This window comes from Dermacentor silvarum, chromosome 9 (genome assembly GCF_013339745.2).
Source record: "Dermacentor silvarum isolate Dsil-2018 chromosome 9, BIME_Dsil_1.4, whole genome shotgun sequence".
Lineage (NCBI taxonomy): Eukaryota > Metazoa > Arthropoda > Arachnida > Ixodida > Ixodidae > Dermacentor > Dermacentor silvarum.
Genome location: NC_051162.1, coordinates 11611894 through 11638634, shown reverse-complemented (window position 1 = coordinate 11638634; position 26741 = coordinate 11611894). Strand labels below are relative to the sequence as shown.

Here is a 26741-nt window from a genome sequence, read left to right as displayed (position 1 = left end):
TTGGGATCGAAGTGGCGCAGTACTGGAGGGGACGTAAGGAGCCGGCGGAGCGTAGTAAATGACTCGTCGCAATCGGGATTCCATGCCGAGAGGTCAGCGCTGCTGGCAAGTAGCTGAGTCAAGGGGGCGATAATAGAGGCGAAATTACGGATGAAACGCCGAAAATAAGAGCACAAGCCGATGAAGCTACGGAGCTCTTTAAGAGTGGTTGGCTTGGGAAACTCAGCAACGGCTCGCAGTTTGGCAGGGTCTGGTAGGATTCCCTCTTGTGAAACGACGTGGCCGAGAATCGTAAGCTGTCTGGCACCAAAATGGCATTTTTTCAAGTTTAATTGCAAACCAGCGGCCGTGAGACACTCAAGAACTTGCTCGAGGCGATCGAGATGAGATTCAAAATTGGGAGAGAAGACAACTATGTCGTCTAAGTAGCAAAGACAGGTACGCCACTTAAGTCCCCGGAGGATAGTGTCCATCATCCTCTCGAAAGTTGCAGGCGCATTACACAGGCCGAAGGGCATCACATTAAATTCGTATAACCCGTCAGGGGTCACAAAAGCCGTTTTTGGACGGTCCGCTTCAGCCATCGGCACTTGCCAGTATCCAGAGCGAAGATCCAGGGAAGAAAAAAATTCGGCACCTTGTAGACAATCTAGAGCATCGTCTATTCGTGGTAGAGGATAAACATCCTTACGTGTGATCTTGTTCAGTCGGCGGTAATCCACGCAAAATCTGATTGAGCCGTCCTTTTTCCGTACCAGGACGACCGGAGATGCCCACGGACTGTGTGACTGCTGGATCACGCCACGTTGCAGCATGTCATCGACTTGTTCACTGATGACGCTGCGCTCGGTGTGTGACACTCGGTAGGGACGCTGACGCAGTGGAGCATGGTGACCGGTGTCAATATGGTGAACAACCGCTGACGTGCGCCCCAAACAAGGTCGGCCCATGTCGAAAGAGGTCCGAAAACGGTCAAGGAGTTGAACGAGCTGATTGCGCTGAGCTTGCGGGAGCGCGTTATCGACGCTGCGCAACAAGACGTCGTGGTCGGGTGGGGCGGGAGCGGCGGCAGAAGTGACGGCATCGATAGGCAGTGGGGTCGTATCGCAAGGCGCATCAAACGGAAAGATGGCATCAAAAGTGTCGAGACGCCCAACAGATTCGCCACGTAATAGAGTTGAAGGGCAGGGAAACGGATTGCACGCGTAAACTGCACTGGAATCATCATCAAGTGTGACGACTGCGAACGGTAGGACAACGTCCCGGCGACGCGCACATTTCTCAGACGGTACAAAAAGTGCAGTTGAATTGGGGACAGCGTCACAGGTGACGGACACTAAGGCGACAGAGAAAGCAGGGATGACGACGTCAGCAGCGACAACCACTTTAGCAGACGGGCGACGGTCATCGACGGTTGCGGTACAGAACGGAGACAAGGCGAGTTGTGCACGAGCGCAGTCGACAACTGCATGATGCGCGGAAAGGAAGTCCCAGCCCAGGATAACGGCATGCGATGCATGAGAAAGGACGACAAATTCGACGATGTAGAGCGCATCTTGAATTATAACACGAGCGGTGCAGGTGGCCGAAGGCTTCACGTGCTGCGAGCTCGCTGTGCGTAGCGAAATATCAAAAAGCGGAGTCGTCACTTTGTTCAGTTTGCGGCAGAGAATCTCACTAATCACACAAACAGCTGCTCCTGTGTCGACAAGAGCGTGCGTCGCGACACCGTCTATAAACACTACAATCTCGTTAGGCGGCGAAAGAAGAGGCCTTGCAAATTTCGACGACGGCGCAGTTCTTGCCTCAGGAACTGCGGCTGTTAGTTTTCCTCCTGGGCATGGTTGGAACGGCGAACCATGGGGGAAAGGGAGCGGCGGCGGGGAGAAGGAGATCGGCGTGAACTGAAGGCGGGGCGACGTGAATACGAGTCCGTGGCGTCAGATGTAAGACGGTGCGTAGCTTGTTGAGGGACATGACTAAGGTTGGGAGCGCCATCGCGAAAATAGAGTCCGCGGCGGCGACAGAAGCGCGCAACATGTCCCGGAATACCGCAAGCGTAGCACACCGGCCGGTTGTCCGGAGTGCGCCAGGGGTTGAAAGGTGGCCTTGGATGCGAGATAGGTACGTAAACCGGCCGTACCGGACTTGGCGGCGTGTAGAAGTTGGTGGCTGGGCTGGATGGGACTGGCGTCGGCTGGGCATGAGATCGTGTAAGGGCCTCAGCGTAAGTTAACGGAGCCGTAACTTGCGGCGGTGAAGCGGGGGACGGTAGGGCTTCAGCAACTTGCGTCTGAATAACCCGGCGAAGCGACTGGTCCAGTGGGGGGAGAGGCTCAGTGACCGATGCCACAAGAGAGAGCTGACGTGCCACTTCCTCGCGTACGTATTGCTGAATTTGAGGCAGCAACGAGGTGTAATCAATACTAGCGGTGCTGGGAGCCAAATCTGAAACGTCAGCCGTTTGCATTCCAGGGCGACGTGTGGAGATGCGCTGTTTACGCAGCTCGTCAAAACTTTGGCAAAGTTCAATAACTTCAGTAACGCTTTGTGGGTTTTTGGCCACGAGCATATGAAAGGCGTCATCGTCGATGCCTTTCATTATGTGTTTGATTCTGTCAGGTTCCGACATGGACGCATTCGCCCGCCTACAGAGGCCGATGACATCCTCAATGTAGCTGGTGAAGGTCTCACCAATTTGTTGAGATCGTCCGCGGAGGCTGTGTTCAGCGCGAAGCTTGCGCACCGCTGGCCGGCCGAAAAACGAAACGAGGGTCTCTTTGAAAGCTGACCAGGTGGTAAAATCAGCTTCATGGTTCTTGAACCACAGGTGGGCCACGCCGGTAAAATAAAAGATGGCGTGAGTCAGCTTGTCGCGGTCATCCCACTTGTTGTTTGCACTAACACGTTCATACTCGGCCAGCCAGTCTTCCACGTCGTGATCGTCAGTGCCACTGAAGACTGGAGGATCACGCATACGAAGCACCCCAGAGCACACGACAGGTGTGGGAGCGGGAGAAGCTCGCGAGGGGCCGGCGTCCTCGGTCATCGTGAAGGCAGATGGTAGCGTACGGCTGCGGAGTTCCAGGACGCTGAAGGGGACTACCCAGCACCTCCACCAAATGCAATAAGAGTATTTGGCAGGTAGACTAGATGAAGCGGTTAAACAAGCTGGCTCGTTGAAAACCGACCTGCGCGAACCACACGATCGTCAACGTCTTCTTCCACACACTCGCTGGCACAGAGCTGGTGCCGATGTGCTCCGGTACAATATATATATATATATATATATATATATATATATATATATATATATATATATATATTGCGACGTATGCAGGAGTGTGGATGCGGTTTCATCGAAATGGCGAAGTACTGGTTCAGATGTGAGGGCGTTTTTCAGATGGGTAAACGCTGATTCGCATTCGGGTGACCACTCAAAGGCAACACCAGAACCGAGTATTTGTGCAACGGTGCAGCTATTGAGGCGAAGTCACGTATAAAGCGGCGAAAATAAGAAGCGAGGCCAAGGAAACTGCGCAAATCTTTGACCCTTTCGGGGCGAGGGAAGTGAAGAACCGCTGAAACCTCATCGGGATCTGGACGAATGCCGTCCTTGCTCACAATGTAATCCAAGACCTTAATTGTCTTGCTGGCAAAGCAGCACTTTTTCGTGTTCAGCTGTAGGCCAGCGTTGGCAAGGCACGTGAGAACTTCGGCCAGGCGTTGCAGGTGTTCAGAGAAGGTGGAAGAGAAAACAACAATGTCGTCCACATAGCACAGGCAAGTCTTCCACTTGAGGCCACGCAGAACGGTGTCAATCATGCGTGCAAATGTTGCGGGTGCATTGCAGAGGCCGAATGGCATTACATTGAACTCGTATAGGCCATCTGGTGTTGAAAACGCTGATTTTTTTTTCTTTATTGTCCTCATGCATAGGTATTTGCCAGTAGCGTGAACGCAAATCAATACTCGAGAAGTACTCGGCATTCTGCAGTGAATTCAAGGCATCGTCTATGCGAGGCATAGGGTATACATCCTTACGCGTGATCTTGTTGAGTGCCCGGTAATCGACGCAAAACCACACAGAGCCGTCTTTTCTCCGAACTAGAACGACGGGGGATGACCAAGGACTAGCGGAGGGGCGTATTATCTTCCGTTGCAGCATGTCGTCGACGTTTTCTTCAATGACTTTCCGCTCGGCAAGAGAGACGCGCTATGGTCGACGGCGAACAATGGACCCGCCATCTGTCTCTATCCGATGCGTTATAACGGAAGTCTGTCCCAATGAAGAGGCATGCGCGTCAAATGAAGCTTCATACGTTTTCAGCAAAGCAAGCAACTGTTGTGACTGTGAAGGGGTCAGGTCGGAACTGATGGCAGCTTCAAGGGCAGAGAGAGATGCGGAATGTCCAAGAGAAGGAGCTTCAGAGGAAGCCGCTTCAACAGAAACAACAGAGAGATGCTCGGATTTAGTGACGCAAGCCAACGTAGTGCCCTTAGGGATCAGAAGTTTTTAGGATGTCGGGTTGGTAGCGCAGACGAATGCGGAGCCATTCTCAAACCGGACCAGCTCTGACGCAAAGGCTATCCCTCTTATGAGACAGTGCGCAGAGGGTTGTACGAACACGTCACCATGGTCAATGACATCCGACGCGATTGCAACAATTCTCTGACGGTAAGGAAGTAGCTCGGTGTCTTCTGCAGCAAGCAAGCGAAGCGGTGCGTGTGAAGTGAATCGGCAGTGTCGGTCATGTGGAGAACACGTTTCCGACAGCAGATGGAAGCGGACGCCGTGGAAAGAAAATCCCATCCTAATATCAGCTGCTGGGTACACGAACTTAGAACTGCGAATTGTATATAATGCAGAATTCTATCAATGTACACACGAACAGTGCACGTGGCGGCAGGTCGAATGGCGTTCTCTTGAGCAAGGAGTAGTGTAGGTCCATCATAAGGAGTGGTAACTTTCCTGAGGCGCGAACACAAATGACGGTGAATAATTGACAAACTAGCACCAGTGTCTATTAAAGCTTCCACGTGCACTCCTTCAACGAAAACAGATAGCATATTATGCGGACGCGCTGGAGAAATTTCTGTCCTGTCGAGCAATGCAGCTTTTCCTCCAAAAGCTGCATAATTTAGTTTTCCGGGCGACGATCGGCGAATGGAGAAGCTGGTCGAAGTGGCGACTTATGGCGACGAAGGGGTGACGGCGAGCGGCGTCTGGCAGGACGGTAGCTAGGAGCCGGCGCGGACGTTGCAGGTGGCAATGTAGAGCGGCCGGAACGCGGCGCATAAGGACGGCGTTGAAAAGAGGCCCCAGCAGAAAAGTCGTCCCGTTCGTAGGTGTCAAATCCGCGACGCTCGTCTTGCTGCCGCTTGTGACAGAAACGTGCGATGTGGCCACGATATCCACAGTAGTAACATATAGGTCGGGTTGGACGCCATGGCGGAAAGTAAGGTTGGTTAGGTGTGCTGGTAGACATCGAAGCCAAGTGCGTCTGCGTTGGTTTAGGAGGCATCGATGGCACGAGGGCTAGGGTAACTGCGGTTACCTGCGCGTACGTTGGTGCGGGCCTAGGGACTAGAGGGTCCGTATACGCAGTACCCGCCATAAACGCCAACTCCTCCTTGACAACGTCACGCAATGTGGTACTGGGGGCGTGGGCAGGAATGGGTCCTGCCGAGAAGCCAAGAGACTGCAGCTCTTCTCGTATGATTGCGCGGACCATTGAGCGTAACGAGGGATCGGTGGTAGGGTTGTTGTCAGGGGTGTACGGGGGTGGCAATCGGACAGATTTGAGTTCGTCGAGGCGCTGGCACGTAGCTATAATGTCAGCGACGGTATCCGGTACCTTGATGGCCAACGCATTGAAGGCGAGAGGCCCAATGCCTTTGAGTATGTGGTGTCTGATTCGGCCATGGGAGCGTTGACGCGTCGACAGAGAGCGAGGACATCCTCTATATACGAGGTATATAACTCGCCGAGTTGTTGTTTGCGAGTGTCAAGTGTCTTCTTCGCGATGGCGGAACGAACAGCCGGAGTACCAAAAACTTGTCGGAGCTGCTGTTTGAAACTACTCCAGTCGGTGAGGTCGACCTCGTGGTTAAAAAACCAAGTCTTCGCTACGCCCGTGAGATAGAAGGAGACATGGCGTAGCTTCATCACCTCGTCCCAGTGGTTAGCAGAACTCACCCGGTCGTAGTTGTCAAGGCCCTCCACATCTTCACCACGAAAGCCAGCGAACAGATGGGGGTGTCGCGCTGGGGCCCACTGACGATACAAGGTGGAGAGGCTGCAGCAGGCGGAGCCGAGATTGTTAACTTAGAAGTGCCAGAGTGCTCGTCCTACGGCATGTTGGCGGACAGCTGGCACAAACGGCGACCTGAGCGTAGCTCCAGGAGGTAGAGCGGGCGAACAGAGACGGAGGACCGAGGAGCAACCTCCACCACTTGCGACGTAGCGTTAACACGACCTTTAATACGCCGCGAAGACGCGGCGGACCGATCGCACTCAAGGCACAGGTCAGTCTCAAGACGATTCCCCACAAGTGATGAAGACGAAGAAGCCGATATGATGATGAGCATGTGCAGCCAACGAAGAAGTGACTGATAAATGCCCACAATATATATATATATATATATATATATATATATATATATATATATAGTTGTATGCTTCATTTGCATTAATTTATCATTTCGTAAATTCACTTACTAAGTACAAGTAATTTCCCCAATGTTGTTCTTGGTGTGATTGCTTGTTGGCTTCTTAATGAAAATCGGGCCCCTCGGTTCTCCTTCTTCTCGTTCATTACAAAAAGAGGGCTCGAATCCGGCAACTATGTTGCCTTCAGGTAGCATATGTGGGTTTATTGACCAGTTACCTTCATCCAAAAAGATCACGTACATGTGACCCCTGCGGCAGAAAGGATGTTCCACATCCGCCGCCTAGGTTTGTGAGTGGTGGCGCTGGCTAACCCTCCCGTGGTCAGTTCTAGTTGTAAAACATAAATGCCCCAGAAAGACGTTGGGAAATCGGCGCCGCGGTAGCTCAATGGTAGGAGCATCGCACACGTAATACGAAGACGTGGGATCATTCCCCACCTGCGGTCAGTTGTTGTTTCATCCATTTTCATTGCCATTAATTATGATTTCTTTCATTCAATTACTAAGTACAAGTAACTTCCCCTATGTTGTACTTGGTGACATTGTTTGTTGTCTTGTTATACTTTATATATATATATATATATATACATCCACCGCATGACCGGCTTCGCGCGCTTCCCACACCTGCTTTTTCCACTTTGACAATCGTAATGTTACACCATTAAATGTTCCAAACCCTTGATTGCGATTGCAAGTTATACATCTGTAAGTATTAATACGTGTATTATTTTTATCGGCGGTATAGACTGCTGTTAAAATTCCTTTCCTAACCAAATTAACAAGCATGGCGTGAAGCGTGCACAGCAAGCATGCTAGCATGAGGAACAACATCGTTACATTAAAGAAAAGACATGAGGTTGAATATATGACATTCTCAAGAAGCTTTCAGGTTGCACTTGTTGGGAATATTAACAATTAAAGTCTTATATGCAATGTCCCGTTAAAAGTGATGATAGGCTTATCCTTGCTAGGGACTTTAACTTGCCGAACATTAACTGGGTTAACTTCACGACCCAATGCTCCATATCTCCTGAATCCGAAGCACTCGACATTGCCTATGATTTTGATCTCCTACAGGTTGTCCGTGAGCCTACGAGAAAACACAGTCAGTGCGGGATTTATTCTTTGTAAGCGGTAATATAACCAATGATATTATGGTTCAAGTAATGAATGGCATCTCGGACCACCTTGCTGTTGAATTAACTTAAAAGGCTCGTTATTACGTCACCATAATGAAAGTAAACGTTTCCCAACTTTGCTCGCGCAGACAATGATTCTGTCATTGATGAGTTGAGCTTTCTATGTAACCGGTTTCAAAATAATACCTGTAGTGTGAACGATCTTTGGATTCTTTTTAAGCAAATTATACAAGACTGTATAGAGCGCTTTATACCAAAAATAACTAAGAAATATGTGCACAAAAATCGTTGGGTTACTCGAGACACTACCATTTGAAGCGCAAACTTAAAAGATTAAAAAAGCGAAGGTCCTTAAAACCAAACTGTCATGAAATTAAAAGAACCATAGACGAGGTATCAGAACAGTTAAAAATACAAACTGCAAAAAATAAAGAAAAATATTTTGGCGAAACTGTTCCCGCTTTATAAGAACTTCTCCCGGAAATTTTTGGAGAACTATAACATACCATTCCAATCCTAGTGAGACATTTATCATAGATGTAACATGTGAAAGCGACGAAAAGGTAATTGTTTCCGCTTTCAATGGATGTTTCAAAAGTGTTTTTACCGAATACAACGGATGTCTGCCAGAATTCAGTGCATCAGTACCCCAGATGCCAGATATAGAAATTTAGGAAGAGGGTATCCTTAATTTATTGTTAAAGTTCAATGTTAAAAAGTCCCCAGGACCTGATGGAGTACCAAACGCTTTTTTGAAGCAGTATGCGGAATGGTGCTCTAAGTTTCTTCATGTACTGTTCACGAGGTCATTGAGGGAGGGTGTCGTACCGGACGACTGGAGAACAGCCCGAATCAAGCCCATTCATAAATATGGAGATAAAAAAGTGTATTACAAATTACCGTCCGATATCCTTAACGTCAACAGCTTGCAAAATTCTAGAACATATAGTACATAAACACATAGCCAATTTTTTTGATGAGCATAACATATTGACAAACGCTCAACGTGGTTTTCGGCGGGGATATTCTACCACTACCCAATTAGTTAGCATTATACATGGCTTTGCAGAGGCTTTAAATAAAGGGAAGCAGGTGGACGTAATCTTCATGGATTTTAAAAAAGCTTTTGATAAAGTGTCGCACAAAAAATGAATGTATAAATTAAGCTACATAATCAAAAACAACGAGATATTAAATTGGATCAGAGCCTATCTTTCAAATTGATTCCAATATGTGGCGTTCAATAGGGTTTCCTCCAGGGGGTGACAATTGATTCTGGCATTCCCCAGGGGTCCGTTCTCGGGCCTGCGCTTTTTCTTGCATTCATAAATGACATTGTTAAAGGCATTTCTACGAATATTAGGTTGTATGCTGATGATTGCGTTCTGTATAAATTAGTAAGTTCTGTGCGTGATCAGGTGGAGTGAAATGACGATCTTGCGAAGATTATTTTGTGGTGTGAGCAGTGGCAAATGCACATCAATTTTGAAAAAACTGTTTTCATGCGAATCACTCACAATAAGAGACCCTTGCTCTTCAATTATTCTACTTCTGATCAAGTACTTTCTGAGGTTGAGCAATATAAATACTTAGGATTGCTGGTTACTAACAAACTTTCCTGAAATACACACATAGATAATGTTGCAGCCAATGCCTTAAGGAAATTGTTCTTTTTGGGCTCAAGTTAGCTACCCCTCAGGTGCGCATTCTTGCCTACAAATCCATTATCCGTCCTACATTAGAGTATGCCGTAGTAATTTGGGACCCTTTCACTAAATCCAACATTGAAAAATTAGAAAGAATACAGAAAAAGGCTCTAAGATTCATTTACAACTCATATGGTCGCAGCTCTATTAGTGAAATAATAAAAAATAATATTTTCCCACCAGTTACTGATACAAACAGGGCTTGTAGACTCAAGTTCCTTTATTAATTGGTAAATGGTTATTACAGAATTAACACATAACATATATTGACTCCATCTACAGGATACGCAACTAGAAACCGACATTCGCAAGCAATTATGCCTTGAAAACAAAGAGTCAATTCTTTCAAATATCCTTTTTTTTTCCTAGTGCAATAAACGATTGGAATAACCTCTCCAACGAAGCTGTAACCCAAAAATCTTTGGTGTCCTTTGAAGAGCGTTTATTTTAAATGTGCCGTGTCCTTCTAATACTGACTTGTTATTGTTTGTTCTTTTTTTCCCAAATGTATGCTTCCTACAAACTGCACCACTCTGCTATGGTCTAACTAGACCGCAGTATTAAGTAATAAATAAATAAATAAATAAATAAATAAATAAATAAATAAATAAATAAATAAATAAATAAATAAATGAATAAATAAATAAATAAATAAATGTCTGTAATGAACGGGTGCGTGCGAGTTACCTGATGTTTGCAAAGGGAATCACCTTCCCCTCCTTCCAGTCACTTATGTAAAGTGCAGTCCTGCAATGGCAGTACTGCGTAAAGAGTGCTGCAATTATTATGGCCGAGTAAAACTTGGTGTTCTTCAAACACTTTGAATGTATAGCCTCAACAACAGCCGCAGCAGATAACTGTAAATTTTCAATCAGGCGTTCAACGACCGTGCATTCAATAGATGTAAAATTGGCACGTGAAAATTATAAAGCAAATACGTCACTGAGTATCCTGCAGCAATCCTCGTTACGAATAGATTTACCATCTGTGTCACAAAACTTAAGGGCAGATGACATCTTGCCACTGAACACACACCAAAATTTTCGGGGGTTATCTTGAAGAAGATATGGGAGTGTACTTCCAAAAACGTATATTTTGCAAGAACGATAGCAGTTTTGCACAGACAGAGTACTCGTATACGTAGACCATTGTTGCATGGTCATTGCCTTGTTCGCATTGCGAAAACGCCTTTTGTTTTAACAGCGGAGCTGTTTAAGCTGAACGTCAGTCCGTGCAGAGCGAACAGAAAATGTGGGCCGATCCTGGCGGCTGTGCAGAAAGGGTCCAAGGGTAATGGCACATACCCACGTGAACTAGCGAAGGTGCTTAAGCCTAGCCCAAATAGGTGGCCAACACCTTGCGATAGACAATCGATAGCCAATCAATAGCTAACAGATAATCGACAAATAATCAATAAATTCCGTGAAATGCTGGGGATGACTTGGTAGTGCTAGGTGCCGATCAGCTCCGCGATTTCTTTAGCCTTGCGCCATTAGTGCAAGCTACGCAAATTTTTTTATTCAGTAAACGTTGCATACTAACATTAAGGCATGGTGCCCCTAGCCGATCGTGGAATCGTAGATGACCTCCTCTCCCCTAACGTTGTGGGCACTGTTGGGGGAGAGGCGGGCGAGAGCCCAGAGAAAGTCGGCGGCAGAGGCCGGCAGGGCTGCGCGCATGCCCCACAGTGGGAGAGCGGGCACGCACAGTCTAGAGTGCCTCGTTGCCCTCCTCGCACACCACTCCCCTTGCATTGGGAAGGCGCGTTTGCTCTCCACTGTGTGTTCGCTCCCTGTGAAAGGGCGCGTCCCTCGCCTTTCGCCCGTTTTTCACTCGCACATACAGCATGCGGCCAATGAGAGTTTTTTTCTATTGCCGGACGCGACGATCCAAAGGTGAGCCCTTGACAGCTTTGCTGTAAAAATGCGGATCCCACGCACTGTGGGAATCGACGTAAGCGAAGCTTTGTATGCTGTTTGCTTTGATTGACGATAATTATTGTTCTGGTTATCGTTTCTGGTCGTGGTGCTCACGACGCTCGTTGTACTTCACGGTCACCACGCGTCGCTGCCTTTCCTCACGCCTTCGAGCCAGCAGCATACATTCGCGGTCTGCACCACGTTTCGCTGCGTAGCGAAGACGCTGCTGTTCCGCGCGACGCTTCTTTCGGGCTTGGGTGTCCTCGACACTGAGTGCACGCTTTGGAGCCATTTTGCTAGCGCGTGTTGACGTGCTTTTTCTGCATACGTCGCCAGCACGCTGTTGAGACGCCAGCGTCAAGCGCTCTCAATCAGGCTATGGGCAATTGTTATGTTTACACTATCACAGCCCAGCACGCGACCTCCACAGTAGAGATGGGCAAAACGGCTCACTCCAGTGAGCGGCTCGGAACGGCTCAGCTCACTGAATTGAACTGGTTCATTTGAACGGCTCACCGGTTCACTTAAACGTGTAACCTGTGTTATGCATATTCAATAGTTATGCGGCTTTGAAAAAAAAGCGATATATGTATAATTTAATAACCGTGTTATTGGTATTTTCGCTATGTTTCGAGAATATTTTTACATTTCATAAAACCGTGAATTGAAGCTTTCTTTTCTGATATTGGGGATAAAATGCTTATGATACTGTGACAGGCAGAATGCGACGTACGTTTTTCAGAAAAAAAAGTGTAACTTCGTCGTCATTCAGAAGCTTGTCCGTTTTTGGGGTACTTTAAAATCAACTTTTGTCAAACTAAGAACACAAAATGATTGTACATTATGTTTCAACTTTATTCATTTATTCACATACTATAATATGAGCAAGCTGTAACGCCATGCAAAAAGAATGTCGAAATCATTTCTTAAAGTACAATACAAAAATGTCACAGTTTCGCCCTATAAGGGCGAAGCAATGAATGCGATAGCAACACAGCAATGTCATACGAAGTAAGGTGAGCGGCTTTGATAGCAATGTGAATTGTAGTAAACATGAGCTGATTAAGTAAGCAGGTGTGCTGCGCCGTAAGTAGACCGACATGAAGAGAGACTCGATGACCACGAGAAGGTGCTTGTGAAACGGTGGTGTTGATGAGAAGCGCTTCCCGTGGGCAGCGCGTGCGAAGGGACGCACCTGTAGCGCTGCACTGCCGATCCGGGCAGCATTGCGTGTGTAGCGTGCGTTGGAAAATGTGGCCCGACTATTACTAACTGAACGAACAAGCGTGGTGTGAGCGCGCACAAACAAACACGAATAGATCACACTGAATGACTGCAGACAACGACTGTCAAAACGCTGGCAGCAAGCGCACGCCGAAGCGGGCGAAGGTACGTGCGGTCTATCGCTTCAACGGAAACTGAGCGGCGAATGCACGGCGCATAAAGGTCAGAGCCGTGTGGAGATAAGAGACGGTGCGGACGAGCGCGGTTGTTGGCAGAGTAGAAGCCCCCCCCCCCCCCCCCGCTCCCTCCGGCGCTGGCTTCCTGCTTCCTTGCTTGCGCGTGGGAAATAAGTGCGTTCGCTCTCCGTGATAGCGCGCGTCCCCGCACGCTTCCGCTCGGGCATACGGCGCGCGGTAAAGATTTTATCTATAGGGAACCTGACGGCGACGGCGACGCCGACGGCAGACATCCGTTGAAGTGTCCATATAATTGCTATCGCAATAAAATCATATGAAAGATCCACAAAACTGCCGCACGTACCTTTCGTTTTTTTTTCTCTCTCTCTTGAGGGCACGCGCGATAGTGGCGATCATGCCATCATACACGAGGACAAAAAAAAAGAAAAAAAAGAAATGAAGTTCTATTACAACACAACAGATCAATGGCCTCATTTTATGGACGTGCTAATGATACACGCTCAGAAAAGGCACTGAAGTGGATGTCATGGGCGACATTTTCATGACTACACTAATTAGCACAAATGAAGACAAGGACGTAAACTGTACGTTCACCTCTTGTCGTTAAAGGGCCCCTAAACCACCCGGAGGTCGAAATTTAGTTGTGGTGTTGCAGTTGTGCGCGAGTCTACAACGAACACGTAGCCGCGAGAATTTTTCCAAATGGTGCCGTAATAGCGGAGTTACACCCGTTTGATGATCGAAAAATGGCCCTCGCTCGTTTCGCTCTTTCCTTCGCTACTCTCCTCATCGGCTGGTCTCCCCTCCTCGCCGAGTGCTTCTCGAAAGGTCACGTGACATACGTCATCGCCAACGCGCTTCTCAAAACACTGCATACTTCTGGTCACGACCACGCTAGCGGCACATATACCGACGGCGAACCGTCCGCCAGTGCCCTAGAACGTCTGCCGCGCGAGAGGTGTCCAAAGTAAACGGCAGTTCGGCCGGCGCCCCGCCCGCTGCACCATCAATGGCCCAATCGACGACCGCGAACCTGCGCTCCTCCGCCACCGGCAACGAAAAGATCAGCTGCAGCCGGGAGACGACGGGCTCGGCTGTGCTCGCATCGCAGCCCACGGCGCCGCTAATAGCGTATTTTTCTTTGTGTACAAGTATTGCGAAGAGCGATAACAACAATAAGAAAATATTGCGGCTTGTGAGCGTCGGTATTTCATTTCAATGCGCCGTCCGTTTTAGCTTTGAAGGGAACCATAAAAGGCCTAGCGACGATATCGGCGCCGTTGAGCGATCAGCAGCGGTGAATCTGCCGCACAAATTAGTCCCGGTCTCATCCTCTCTACGTACGGCAAGGAAATCTCGCCGTTCGCGAGCAAGAACCGCTGTCGAATGGCGGCCCGCGAATGGCAAACGGCGTGCGATGAGTTACCGTGCCGGTAACGTGACTCCGCGCTTCTCGGCTACCCGCTGCTGCTGCAGTGCCAGCCCGTGTTATGCGAAGCGTACCGCTATAGAGCCTGTGTTGCGCGCACGTCTGGAAAGGCCAACACTGTCGCACTCTGTTCGCGCAGCTAATCAGACCGCTAAGCACGACTGTGTTGGAACGCGAGCGATTTGGCACTTGCGTTGCGGGCTGTAATTACCGATTCGCAAGGGCGCACAAACGAGCAACACGACGAGGAAGAGCAGAATGTGCGCGTACCTGCTAGCAGACTAACCGGTAGTCTTAGGTTCTTGTTCAACCAATGGACATCGTTTCCGCAGTTGACATCACCAGATTCCCCCTGCTGACATCGTGACGACCGCTGGGGATACCGGAAAGGCGAGGGGAGGAGAACGGCATTGTGTTTTTTTTTTTGTGTGTGTTTTTTGTGAGCAGTGGATGTGGTGCTTGTTCTAAAAGCAGGGCTAAATATGTATTCCAAGCTATCCAAGCTTTGCGATTATGAATTCAGTCAGGATTAGTGTGTTTTGCTCTTTGTTCTTTATTCGGCAAATATTTTGAAGCAGTGGCTAGTCAGTTTCTGACTCCGTGAAGTTCCTCGGTGCGGCCACTATCTGATTATTTTCTGCCTAATCGCTCGCGGGTGTGCTCAGTTCCGATAGATTTGTTCTTGCTGCGCACAAGGCTTGAAACGTAGCTGTTTTGTACATTGTAATACCTTGTAGCAAATATATATTACAACTAGTAACTCGCTTACTCTTGTGGACCGTCACAAAACATTCAGCTTCGACCATTTGTGCGCCATAGGTGTAGTCCGTGATTTATTGTGCGTATACAGTGCGCATATATTCAAGTGTGCGCCCATTCACTTATTCTTGATACGTCGGCGATAGAGTGGGCGTACGTTTTCCTGCCATTTGGGAGAGATGTGTATAGATAACGTGCGCGAAACTTACTATGACAGGAAGCGGCACTACTCCCTTTGTCATTGTTTACCGAGTGGTACTCACTCTTACCGAAGTCCTGGGGATGAAGCCCTTTCTTTCAAGGTTAGCGATACAAGGCTGGCGGATGAGCAAATTTCTGTATCCTCGAGGAAAGCCGTACATCAAGAAGCGCCGGTAACACGTTCGGACAGTTGCAGCAGCGGTCGGCGAACTTGGCCACACATATTCATTCTATTCCTTAACAACCCAGTCACTATTTTTAGAACCAACTACTGCACACGTCTTCCATCCACTTGATTCAATCTAGCATGACTGGAGCACAGTGTGTTAGCGAAAACTCAATTGCATTTCCGACAGCTGATCGCACCGAAGCAAGGTAGAAGCGGAAATGGTTTCGTACTCGTGCGCGGTCGCTGAGGAGAGGTATGGTGCGCCGCCGTGAGCGCCATCTCGTTTCTCTAAAACAAACTGCTCTGCGAAAAGGGTCAATAGGTATGCACTTGGTTGCTGCTAGGTCTTAACTTGGTTTAACTTAACTACGCGTGTACGAAGATATTCTCGAGCGATCATTTTCGGAGGTACAGTCGCAATCTTTCTGAGGGCGAACACGGGAACGCGTGGCCTTCTTAAAACCCCTTGATGTTAGAAAGTAGCGACACGCTTTGATCTACGCCGCAACACCCTCGCCGGCGCGATCAACCTACTCTTTTTCTCCCCCTCTTTCGCGGAGGCAGCGCATCCGCCACGCTGAATGGCTGCGGCGCTCGAGACTACCCCGTCAGGTGACCCTGACGTCACGAAAACGGCGCGAAACTTGCTTTCGCGCGCCTTTAGTTTCTCCCGCTCGCCATGAGCAGTCCAAGTGGTGGTCGCCCTACCGCTCCGAACGTGTGTTTCCCAAGTTTTTCCATCCTTTCGTGGGAATGCGAGACTCGTTCTCCGTGAAAATGCCTTGCCGCAGCGCGTTTAAATGCAGCAGCAGGCCAGAGAAAGGGCAAGCCTTATTTTATATACCCCGAGGTGAACGGAATGTCGTGCGTCGGAATCAGTGGCTCCATAACATCGGGAGAAGGGATTTCGCCCCTTCCAAGCACGCCGTTATTTGTGAGGTGAATGTTGCAGCTTTCCTCATATTTGTGGATGAAGTTGCATGGAGATTTTAATGCTCTTCACGTAGCCGGACTCTTCGTTCAGTTTAATACAGAGCACCGATAACTGTGCATATACTTTTTTTTAAGTCAGTCGGCTGAAATTTTCGTTGACTCTTCGAGCCGTGACAAAGCTTTTTGTGTTTTCGCGCGTGCATTAGTTTTCAAATGTATGTAATTTGTGAGTTAATGCCTGTAACTCATATTTTGTAGTTGTGTGCGTGTGTGTGTGCGTGTTTGTGTATGTGCGTGCTTGTGTGCGTGAATGTGTGTGCATGTATGTATGTGCGCGTGTGTGTGTGTGCGTGTGATCCTTGCGCCTGATAGTTGTGAAGCCAAGGAACTATTTTACTCTTATTGCGTGCTTATTGTATCTTTGCAAAGTTTCAATACTGCGAGCATTTTTTCTTTATGTACTTTATGTTGCGAAGGCATGAACCGCAATATATAGGTAGATAAGTGGTATTATGTATTATTCGCGCATGCTCATTAAGTACAAGCCACGCGCTTCTGATAATCTCCCTCAATTATGATAAACTTGACATCTTGAAGTCTATAAGTTAATTATCAAGTGCCAGTCTTAGCAGTTTCCGTGTAAGCAATCAGCCTTTTTTTTTTTTGAGAGAGAGAGAGAGAGAGACTTAGGTTACTCCCAGAGGTGATGGAATGTAATTTCTCGTCGTTTCATAGTGACGGAATACAGGCGCGTGTGTAAAGTTCTATGTTGGCTGTTTCGCAAGCACGGCACGTATTTCGCACAGTGGCATTGGTACAAAGGCTTTTGGCCCACTCACTTTGGCGAATTCACTTTAAGTAAACTATCACATTTCTTCTTGGTTACCGTCTCTGAGCCTTTTAAGAGCGAAGATAGTGAACCAAATTCTCGTTTATACTCTGCGCTGCTTATATTGTATGCACCCAATACACCTCCGCGTTACGGACAACCCAAGTGGCGACGTAGAGGTAAACAGCTCAGCCACTGCTTGGTACTCATTTTTTCGGAGCGCTTCCGCTTGTATTTATCGAAGCGTCCTAAAAAAATGGCACGACGTTCTATCGGAAACGTACTTTCGTCAGGACAGTTTCACAAGGGATAAATTCCCATACAACGCTTCAAAGGGCCGAATAAACAAGCGCGCGCATTAATTCTAATGCGGCTGCAGCGAGCCACTGGAGGGTTCAGCGCCGCGCCGGCCCGGCGAGGGGGAGAAATCCGAGGAGAATTGAGGAGGAAAGCGCGCGCGTGGGGGAGAGTGTCGCTACTTTCTAACATCAAGGAGCTTTAGGCCTTCTGAGCTCACAGCGCGGTTCAGCGGCGGCAACGAGAAGCATTGCTCATGCGCAGTGTGTCCGGCGTGCGCAAATTCTCCCGCCGCGCGCATTGCGTCACGCAAGCAAGTGCGTGTCGTCTGCTGCGCGCGTACCGCAATTAGGTAGCCGTACGGTTCGGGATTGGTGACGATGTTGAACTTCTCATTACGCTCCCCACGATGCATCAATAAACTTGAAAATATGTGTAATGTTTTGTGGGCGTTCTCAAGATCATTGTTGATCTGCAGCCAGGCCACGCATGCTCATGACACTTGTTGGCGTATTTAAAAGCGGCTTCCGTCTTTGAGGAGCGTATATATATTCTTGCACATTACCGCATCTGTCAGAGCAGCAGCTGAATTTCAGCATGGCCCGCGTTCCCGAAGAAGAGAGGCGGAAAATCGTACAATATTCGCTGAAGGGATATTCACAGCGCTCCATCGGTGCTCTCGTGCAGATGCGCTAAAACCGTCAACATGATTATTCAGGCATTCAGCAAGGAAGGCCGACTCTGTGATGCCCCACACAGGCGTCGACCAAAGGCAATGACGGAGGCTGAAGACGCGCTTATGGTAGCTGCTGTCGTCGAGAACCCGTTCCAGTCCGCGAGGCAAGTGCGGGAGCAGCTAGATGTGGACGCTTCCCTTGCTACGGTCCGGCGACGCCTCCGAAGTGCTGGACTGCGAAATTCTGTAGCTGCACGAAAGCCAGTCGTTACTGCTTCGAACAAGAAGTCACGTCTCCAGTTTGCCGAAGCACACGCCTCATTGATGGCAGATGACTGGGGCCGAGTGATCTTCTCGGATGAGTCGACTTTTACAACTCGCCAAGACCAACGGATGCGAGTTTGGCGAACCAGAGGCACGTGGTAAGAAACTTTTCTTAATGGACGTTTGATTTTGCGAAGGATGGTCAAAAATACGATTTCCATGCAGTTACGAGCCAACCAATGTGCAGGGAGTCGCCGCGAGTGGCCGAAACTGCGTGAACGTGTGGGGCGCGGTGCCAAGGCATGGTCTCGGGCCTCCGCATCGCATAGAAGGTGCCCTTACATCGCAGCGATACTGCACAGAAATTTTGGACAATGTGTTGCTGCCCTACGCCCACAGCGTCTTTCCCGATGCCGACTTTATGTTTCAACATGACCTGGTGCCGGTTCACACGGCCAAAGTCGTCAAGGAACATATAGAAAATCGCAGAATCGGCATGCTTCCCTGGCCGGCCAAAGGCGCTGACATAAACATCTGCGAAAATATATGGGGCTACATCAAAGCAGCCGTGGTGCGAAAACCTGTCCGCCCGACGACTGGGGACGAGCTGTGGGCAGCCGTTCGACAAGAATGGGAGGACCTTCGAGCGCATCATGGCTTTGTGCCAGCGCTGTACGCGTAACTTCCCTCTAGGATGGCAGTAGTCGTTTCCGCAAAGGGTTGTATGACAAAATACTAACATCATCAAAGAGAAAATTATTCCTGCTTACTAATACTACTTCTAAACGGATCAATATTTTGTTGAACTTGAACCAAATAAAAGTTCGGATGTTTGTGTTCCCTTGCCTGTTCGTTGTACGATAAGAACACAGCAGAAGGAAAACTAAACAAAGTGAAAAGTTGAAGTAATTACAATAACGCCAAGCATAAGAAGCACAACGTTCTGAATTAAAAGCATCAAAATCGTGGTTTCTCTCATAATTTGGTTTCTATTGAGGGGAAAAAACTGCTAGCAGACGACACACGCGTGCTACGATGACGTAATGCGCACGAAAGGAGCCTACCCCCCCCCCCCCCCCCCCCGAGCATGGGCGCAGATATTGTGGCTGCCATCTGACGGCGCTGGTGATATAGAAAGCCACGCGCTCCCGTGTTCACCCTGAAAAAGATTGCAACTGTATCTTCCCTTTCGCGACGCTTCGCGTGACTAGCGCTGGACGCGTGGGCGCCTACGAGCGTCAGCGGGCATGCCACAAACGCAGGCCGGCTAAAAAAATTAAATTATGGGGTTTTACGTGCCAAGACCACGATCTGATTATGAGACACACCGTAGTGGAGGACTCGGAAATTTCGACCACCTAGGGTTCTTCAATGTGCTCCTAAATCTAAGTACACGGGTGTTTTCGCATTTCGCCCCCATCGAAATGCGGCCGCCATGGCCGGGATTCGATCCCGCGCCCTCGTGCTCTAGCAGCCCAACACCATAGCCACTGAGCAACCACGGCGAGTCGCAGGCCGGCTAACCAAGTTTGGTACAGTGTCAAGAACGCTGTGGCTTGCCAACGCCAAACACGTTGGAGGCTAGCCGCTCGATATCAATCGGCCAGCTTCGCTGTCTCTTGAGCTTTGCGCGGCCTAGTGAAAGCTTTCGCCTTTTTTTTTCTCTCTCTCCTGGCTCAGCGCGCCGCGTAGAGAAGAGAGGCAGGGGTCGGAAGGCAGAGAGCTGGCGAGAAGAGCGCGTGCGCATGCAAGCGGTCTCCTCCTCCTCTTCCTCCGGGTTGCCATGGCTACCATGGCTGCGCACCACAAGTTACGGCTGGCTTAAACAAGCACAGTGTCACGCGCGCACAGGTAAACATGAACACATCCCGCTCAATGACGGCGGGAGCTCGTCAAAACGCCGGAGTGAGAAATCGTGCCCGCGGCAGCGAGCAGATTGACTTTCGCGCTGGCTCTCGCTTCAACGCGAACTAAACGTCGAAAGCGCAGCGCATACGAAGCTACCGGCACTCGGCGAATGCACTTTGGCCCATCGCACATCGCTTTGAAGACACATCGCTTTGAACAATCGGGTGGTGTGATGAAATTAGGAAATTTGCAGGTATAACTTGGAATTAGCCAGCGCAAGACATGGGTAATTGAAGACCGCTGGGAGAGGTCCTGCAGTACACATAAATATAGGATGATGTGGATGATCGACCATATGTAATTGCATTACAGCCTGAACAATTAGGTTTGCTGGTACTTTTCTGACAACAATCGAGTGCTAATTATGAACTAAATAATATAATTATTTGTATACAAATTAGGTCTAGCGTAATAAGCTTTAGCAAGATTAACATATCAATCCACAAGGCCGTTAGATTGATGACCTGTATTGAAGAATCCGTGGATTGGTCTTCCTGTCTTATGCATGTGGAATGAACAGCGAAAGTGGTGGTAGCGTTGGTGACAGGCAGATCCGTGTATCGTATGGGTAATATAAAATTGCCTGTGGAAACGCAGCGATGGTGTCGGCGCTGGATGAGTCCGTGGGACGTGTGTTCGAGGCACTTCGCGAGAGGCAGGTGCTCGAGGACACCGTGGTGGCGTTCCTCTCGTCGGGCGGCGGCGACGCGTTCGAGCCGGCGGCGGGCTCCAACTGGCCCTTACGCGGATCCAAGGGTTCGCTGTGGGAAGGCGGAACGCGCACCCCGGCAGTGCTGTGGAGCACCAAGGTGGCCCGGCCACGCGTTGCCGCGCAGCTTGCGCACGTCACCGACTGGTTACCCACCCTCTACTCGGCCGCGGGTAAGCGCATCCAGCTCGGTCATTAGGAAGTTTCAGCTAAGCGTGTTTAGCGTAATAGCGCGCTTCGCGGAATAGTGGAACCGAAATGCGCATAACGCTAAACGACCCATGGGGCGGTCCCTCTCCCATGCACAGAACATTGCGGCCCCACTCATGGCGCGCCTATACTTCATTTCGGATCGTGAACACGCATAAAAGGCGTCAAGAACGAAGTTGGCTGATAATTATGGACATGGGGAGAGCGTACGTGTCGTCACTGCCCAATCGCTGAACACCAGAGCCGCGGCCAGCCGCCTAGCTGAGGCTCACCTACCCCGTCGTAGCACGTGCTGCTCACTGCGGAGAGCCCATCCTAACTAAACGTCTCGGCAACTTTCACAAAAGACGATGTCAGGAGACACGGCACTTTCAAATCGCTCGGAGGTACTGGCCCTTTTTTACTGCGAACTACGGATGCCGTAATTTTCACAAAGGTTTCTAAGCAGGAAGCAGCCCTGCTTCGGACTGTTTGCCTCATCAATTCCCGAGAGTGATCAAATAACAATATGCGTCGCGTGATGACTACAATACCGTGATCGGAAGTTACTTCCAAACACCTCTTCAAACAAGTCCGACAGCAGGTCACCGAAAGTGAGTAAAGCTTGCGTCATATGATACTATCGAGATTCTAGCTCAAAGCTTTGTTCCTGTATTTTCAAATCTAGAATAATATAGCATGCTCACAACGCTGAAAGCGCAATTGAGTGATAGGCGACTCGCGAAATAGTGCCCGCCCTCTGCCGTACTTAGCCGTGGCCGCACCGCGTACACTCATTAGAAGATCTGGCTGGAAAACAACTGTTATCTCCACTGTTACCTGCGCTGCAACAAGTCTGGCCTCCGAATAACAAGACATACGATAGTGCGATGTCTTATTTTAGGGTCGAAGCACCTTAGGGTCGAAGCTTGTCCGTCCGTCCACCTTGTCCGTGCTCATGGCCAACTTTGGCCGCGCCGTAGCCATAGCAACCAGGAGGGCGAAGGAGGGCGTCGCGCGCATGCGCACGCGGTCTCCTCCTCGCCAGCTCCTAGCTCACTTCCCGACCCCCGCTTCTCTTCTCTCCGCGGCGCGCTCCCTCAATGCCCACGCAAAATACGTCGAACGAGATCCCATACTAGCGAAAGCAGACGTCCTTTGCTTTACCGAAACGTGGAACGCGAGACCGCACATCAATGGATTCTTCCCCGTCGTCTGCACAGGAGAAGCAGAGCGTTGGGCGGGTGGGGTTGGGATGCACGTGAAATCGCCTACCAATGACGTGCCGACCTCACAACGGCGAACACGCTACAATAAAGCTATCCGACGGAACCGTCGTCATGACAGTGACCCCAAATCTCTCCCAAGGCAACGGAGAAAAGCACATCGATCTAGCCATGCGCGAATACGAAACAAAGTACAAGAACAACCCCTTCGTACTTTTCTGAGACTTCAACGTAGACATCACGGACAGCGACTGGCTTTTGCAGTATATGACGTCTCGATACGCTCTACGATGCATTTCGTACGACTGGAAACAACCAACAACCACCAAGGCAACGTGCATAAACCTTGTCTTTGCCAACTTCAGGCTACATCCGATCGAAGAACCATTGGCTCTACATTTCGCGGACCACAAAGCAGTGATAATGAAGGAAAAAAGTAATTCAGAATTCAACAATACATACGAGTTATGACAAATAAAACATTCTATATACTGTACACACGGGTTGTCACTCATTTACATGCACGAGTGGGCAATGTCACGGGTGATTTACGGTAAGAATGATCCCCAGTGCTTCGCCCACTCGTCATGATTCACTACATGGAGATGCGTGGATTCTTTGTTCGGCCAAGTTTTTAGCGCTGTTCGTTTTTCCAAGCCATGTACGGGCTACGTCTTTGACATACATTATATAAATGCATCCATTCTTAAACTAAACTTTAGTTGTTTTTATTATCATCATTTTTAAAAAACACCGCCCAAGCACTCCGTACAGATGGTTAACCAGCGAAGCTGAAACGTGCGGCCCCGGTGTTTAGCAGTGGGTTAATCCCGACCAACGCCTCCTATAAAGGAGGCGTTGTCCCGACGCTCTATTGAAGCGTTTCTCAACTATCGGTTACATGTTTGTGTTTCTAGTGGAACGCAAGTGCCCATGGCGGGCGGATGCTGCTAACCACGACGCCGAGCTAACTCGAGATATCGAACGCATGCGACAACGGCGAGTCGAGGAAGCAGCGTTGCGGGCAGAGCAGCGTCAACGAGGCAATGGCGGGAACACGTTCGCTAACGGCGTCACTAACGGCGCTGCCAATGGCGAGCGCGCTTGGTTGCGACGTAGAGAACGACGTAACTGACGGCGCAGCCAATGGAGACGTTTAGAGAAACATAGGACGAATGGTTTTTCGTTTCGCCTAGCCATATACAGATTTCTCTGTAAAATACTATACGGATCACAGCAAAATTCGCTAAGACGTGGCTGCACGCCTTAGCAATGAAAAGCTTTTGTCATAAGTTACGGAAAGTGTTGTTTCGGCAACGCGAAGAAAGAAAACGTGGGCAGCTTGCACTAGTGCTGCAAAGCTGGAGTAGACGGCGGAGCTGGGGATCGACCCAGTTTCTTCCAGGTTTTACTAGGCTTGTCTAAGTTTTGCTAGGAAATGCTATGTGCTTCTAGACACGGTATTCCGAATCGGCTCGCCACCGATGCGCATGATTCTCGCCTGGCTGCCTGACGCGCTTCAAGATGAGCGGCTTCTTCTTCGGGTGTCCAGATTTTCTTTGGTCGTCCCATGTCAAGGCTGCATGTACTCACCACAGAGTCAACGAGAGTTCTGCCGCCACCGCGGCGACTCCGAGCTTTATATCCCCGGTGACGTCACGGCCAAGATGCGCCTCCACACTTGCCGGGGAGTGGCTGGTCGAAACCTGCCGAGCGGCCACCAGAGGACACCGCGCGCGTTCGGCGCGAACGCGGGGAAACGCGGACGGCGTCGGCAGCAGCTCTGCGCGTTGCCTCGTTGGTGCTACTACAATTTCTTTATTTCTCTCTCTCTCTCTCGCTCTAATTTTCTCCTCCTTTGTTCGACTTCATTGTCTCCATTCTGCAAATAAGTACCGTATCGTTTAGGTCAAAACCAGGACAAGTACCGAATTTTGAGCGCACTGCGTAAGGTTACTGCACGTCTGCAATTCCGTACCCTTACCTTACGAAGAAGAATACTTATATTGTGAAGAAGACGCGCCTCTGGTCCAACAGCATCGCCAACGCTCGGCTTGTTCTGCTGGCTTGTTCGTAGCGTCCTTCTCATAGCCATTCCTACTCATAGCCAGTATCAGTCAGCCAACAAGGCGGTTAAGCTATTCCGGTGCCGAAAAAGCTACCTTCACACAGGCCTGGCCCGCCACTTTCTGCAGCCCAAGTGAAACCTCGTGCTGATAGGGAATGACCGCCAGTTTCTGTTTGTTCTCGGATGCGTTCGCAGGGACGCCATGTGGATCCCGCACTTTCTTAAATCCGTTAGTTGCGGCTGAGACGAGCACCTGCATTGGGTCGCCAGCCGCCACCAGACTAGCTGCTTGTTCTCGCAGACAGCATCACAGAGGGCTTTCGAGCAGCATTTTTGAAACACGGGTGAACACTGCCACGTCTTGACACTTCCCGAGTGTGACGCTAAGAGTGGTTTGCTAGGTCAGGGATGAAAAGCTCAACACACATGTTTATAAGTGTTAAGATCGAGAACCTGCAAGGGGCTGTTAACTAGTGCTTTGTCGGTTAAACTAAAGGGGGAGAAACAGTTTCTGGAGATTTCTAGAATATGGGCTTCCTGGTCATGGTTTCCGTAGCCACTATCCTGAATGATAATAAAATCGCCCACGTACCTAACAACTCTTGAACTCGAACTTGGGTTGTTCAATAAACCTCTGTCTAGCTTTAATAAAAAAACAGACAAGGTGTTTGTACCTTGTCCTCTCTATAGAGTATAGAGAGGACAAGGTACAAGGTTCGGGGCCAATTCACGAGAGCATGGAATGGTAAATATGAAGCTTAACATTCGATGAAATGCATTACTTTAGTCTATTTAAAATTTGGAGGACGCTTAAGCTTCGCTTTTAAGAGTGGAACGCGATAGCATCCAAAGATCGCTGACTGCTTCTTACGCTTCCCGAGAACTGCAGCTTATGCAACCCTAATAGTTACCGGGAAACGCTGGCGCCGAAGGCTATGCACAAAGGCGAGCTTTCTGGTAGAAACGCGGCCTCTTGTGTGGGCCGATCCCAGCGATAGTGCACAACCGCGCCAAAAAATTACATAATTTTAATGTTTCCATTATTGTTTCACACTGTTAATATTTCAGTCTGAGAAAATTTAACATAAAAGGCATGCACTGTGGGTGTTTTGTTTCATGACATTTGATTGTGGGTTGTCACTCTCAAAATTCCAAGAAACAGCTTTGTCAAGAATATAAGACAAGGTATGAGCAACATTATAAATAGAATGGTGGGGCAATATTTCCCTGATATGCCACATGTCATATAGCAAGGCATGGTATATACATATATCTAAATATATTCGGAGGGCCTGCGTGGTTGGGGATGATTTTCTCGGCCGCGGACGCCGGCGCCGCCACCGAGACTGACGCCGGATTTTCTGCGACACAGGGCCCTTTAATGCTATCGCGTTAAAATAGACTCGGATATTATAGTCGATATTCGACGTGTGTTAGGAGATTTCCCTTAGCATGGCGAGATCTTCTGGCGTCAGCTATTGTGGCGCCACGGCAAGCTTTGTACCAAGGCCGAGAAGACGGTGCGCTCGTTCTAGTAGGCAGATATGGCCGACGACGCGAGCGCTGCTTGTGGATACAGAGGTTTTGTGGCACGGCTTCACGTAGACCAGTGAGCGGGCGCTGCCACAACAATTCTGTGCTGCGATTGGCGATGGTGAAGAACTCGCTCAACATCTTGCTCGCCTGAGTGTGCCAGTACTATCAGCTTTGTAGTCAGAGAAAAAAATCGCTTCTTAAACTCTGCAGGAAGGGGCTCGTCACGCGGCTGTACGCACGCATATATGAATGCGTGAACTTTTCAATAGATGTCCGTCGCTTAACCACTCCCGTATGTGTCGTTGTGTGCCTAACTCTGCCCAATTGTATTCCAAGCTCAGCCCAGCTCAGAATGATTTTTTTTCGTTTTCTTACGTTATGTTATTCAGTGGCTGAATGTATGACACTTATAAATCACTCTATTCGCTGCTCTGGTACGGCGCTGCCAGTAATGCAGCTGTGTTAAGAAACTTAACTTGTGTGTCCCATTACCGCAATAGGTGGCGACATCACCGACCTCGGCGCCATCGATGGCAAGGACCTGTGGACCGTGCTTGTGGACGACCGGCCTTCCCCGCGCACCGAGATCCTGTACAACATTAACTACCAGTGGAAGCTGGCCGCCATACGCGTCGGGTGGCACAAGCTGGTGCTGGGTGCGTCACCCGAGGACCAGCACGATGGCTGGTAG

General features: G+C 49.2%; 1 protein-coding gene across 1 annotated transcript in view; it reads left to right on the top strand.

Moving 5' to 3' along the window:
- The window catches only part of LOC119465002 (arylsulfatase B-like), a 76737-nt gene extending 49996 nt beyond the window's left edge, over positions 1 to 26741 (top strand). The window contains exons 7-8 of the mRNA XM_037725849.2: positions 20920 to 21204; positions 26551 to 26741. Coding sequence (XP_037581777.2) covers positions 20920 to 21204; positions 26551 to 26741 — 476 coding nt within the window. The remainder of the gene's footprint in view (positions 1 to 20919; positions 21205 to 26550) is intronic.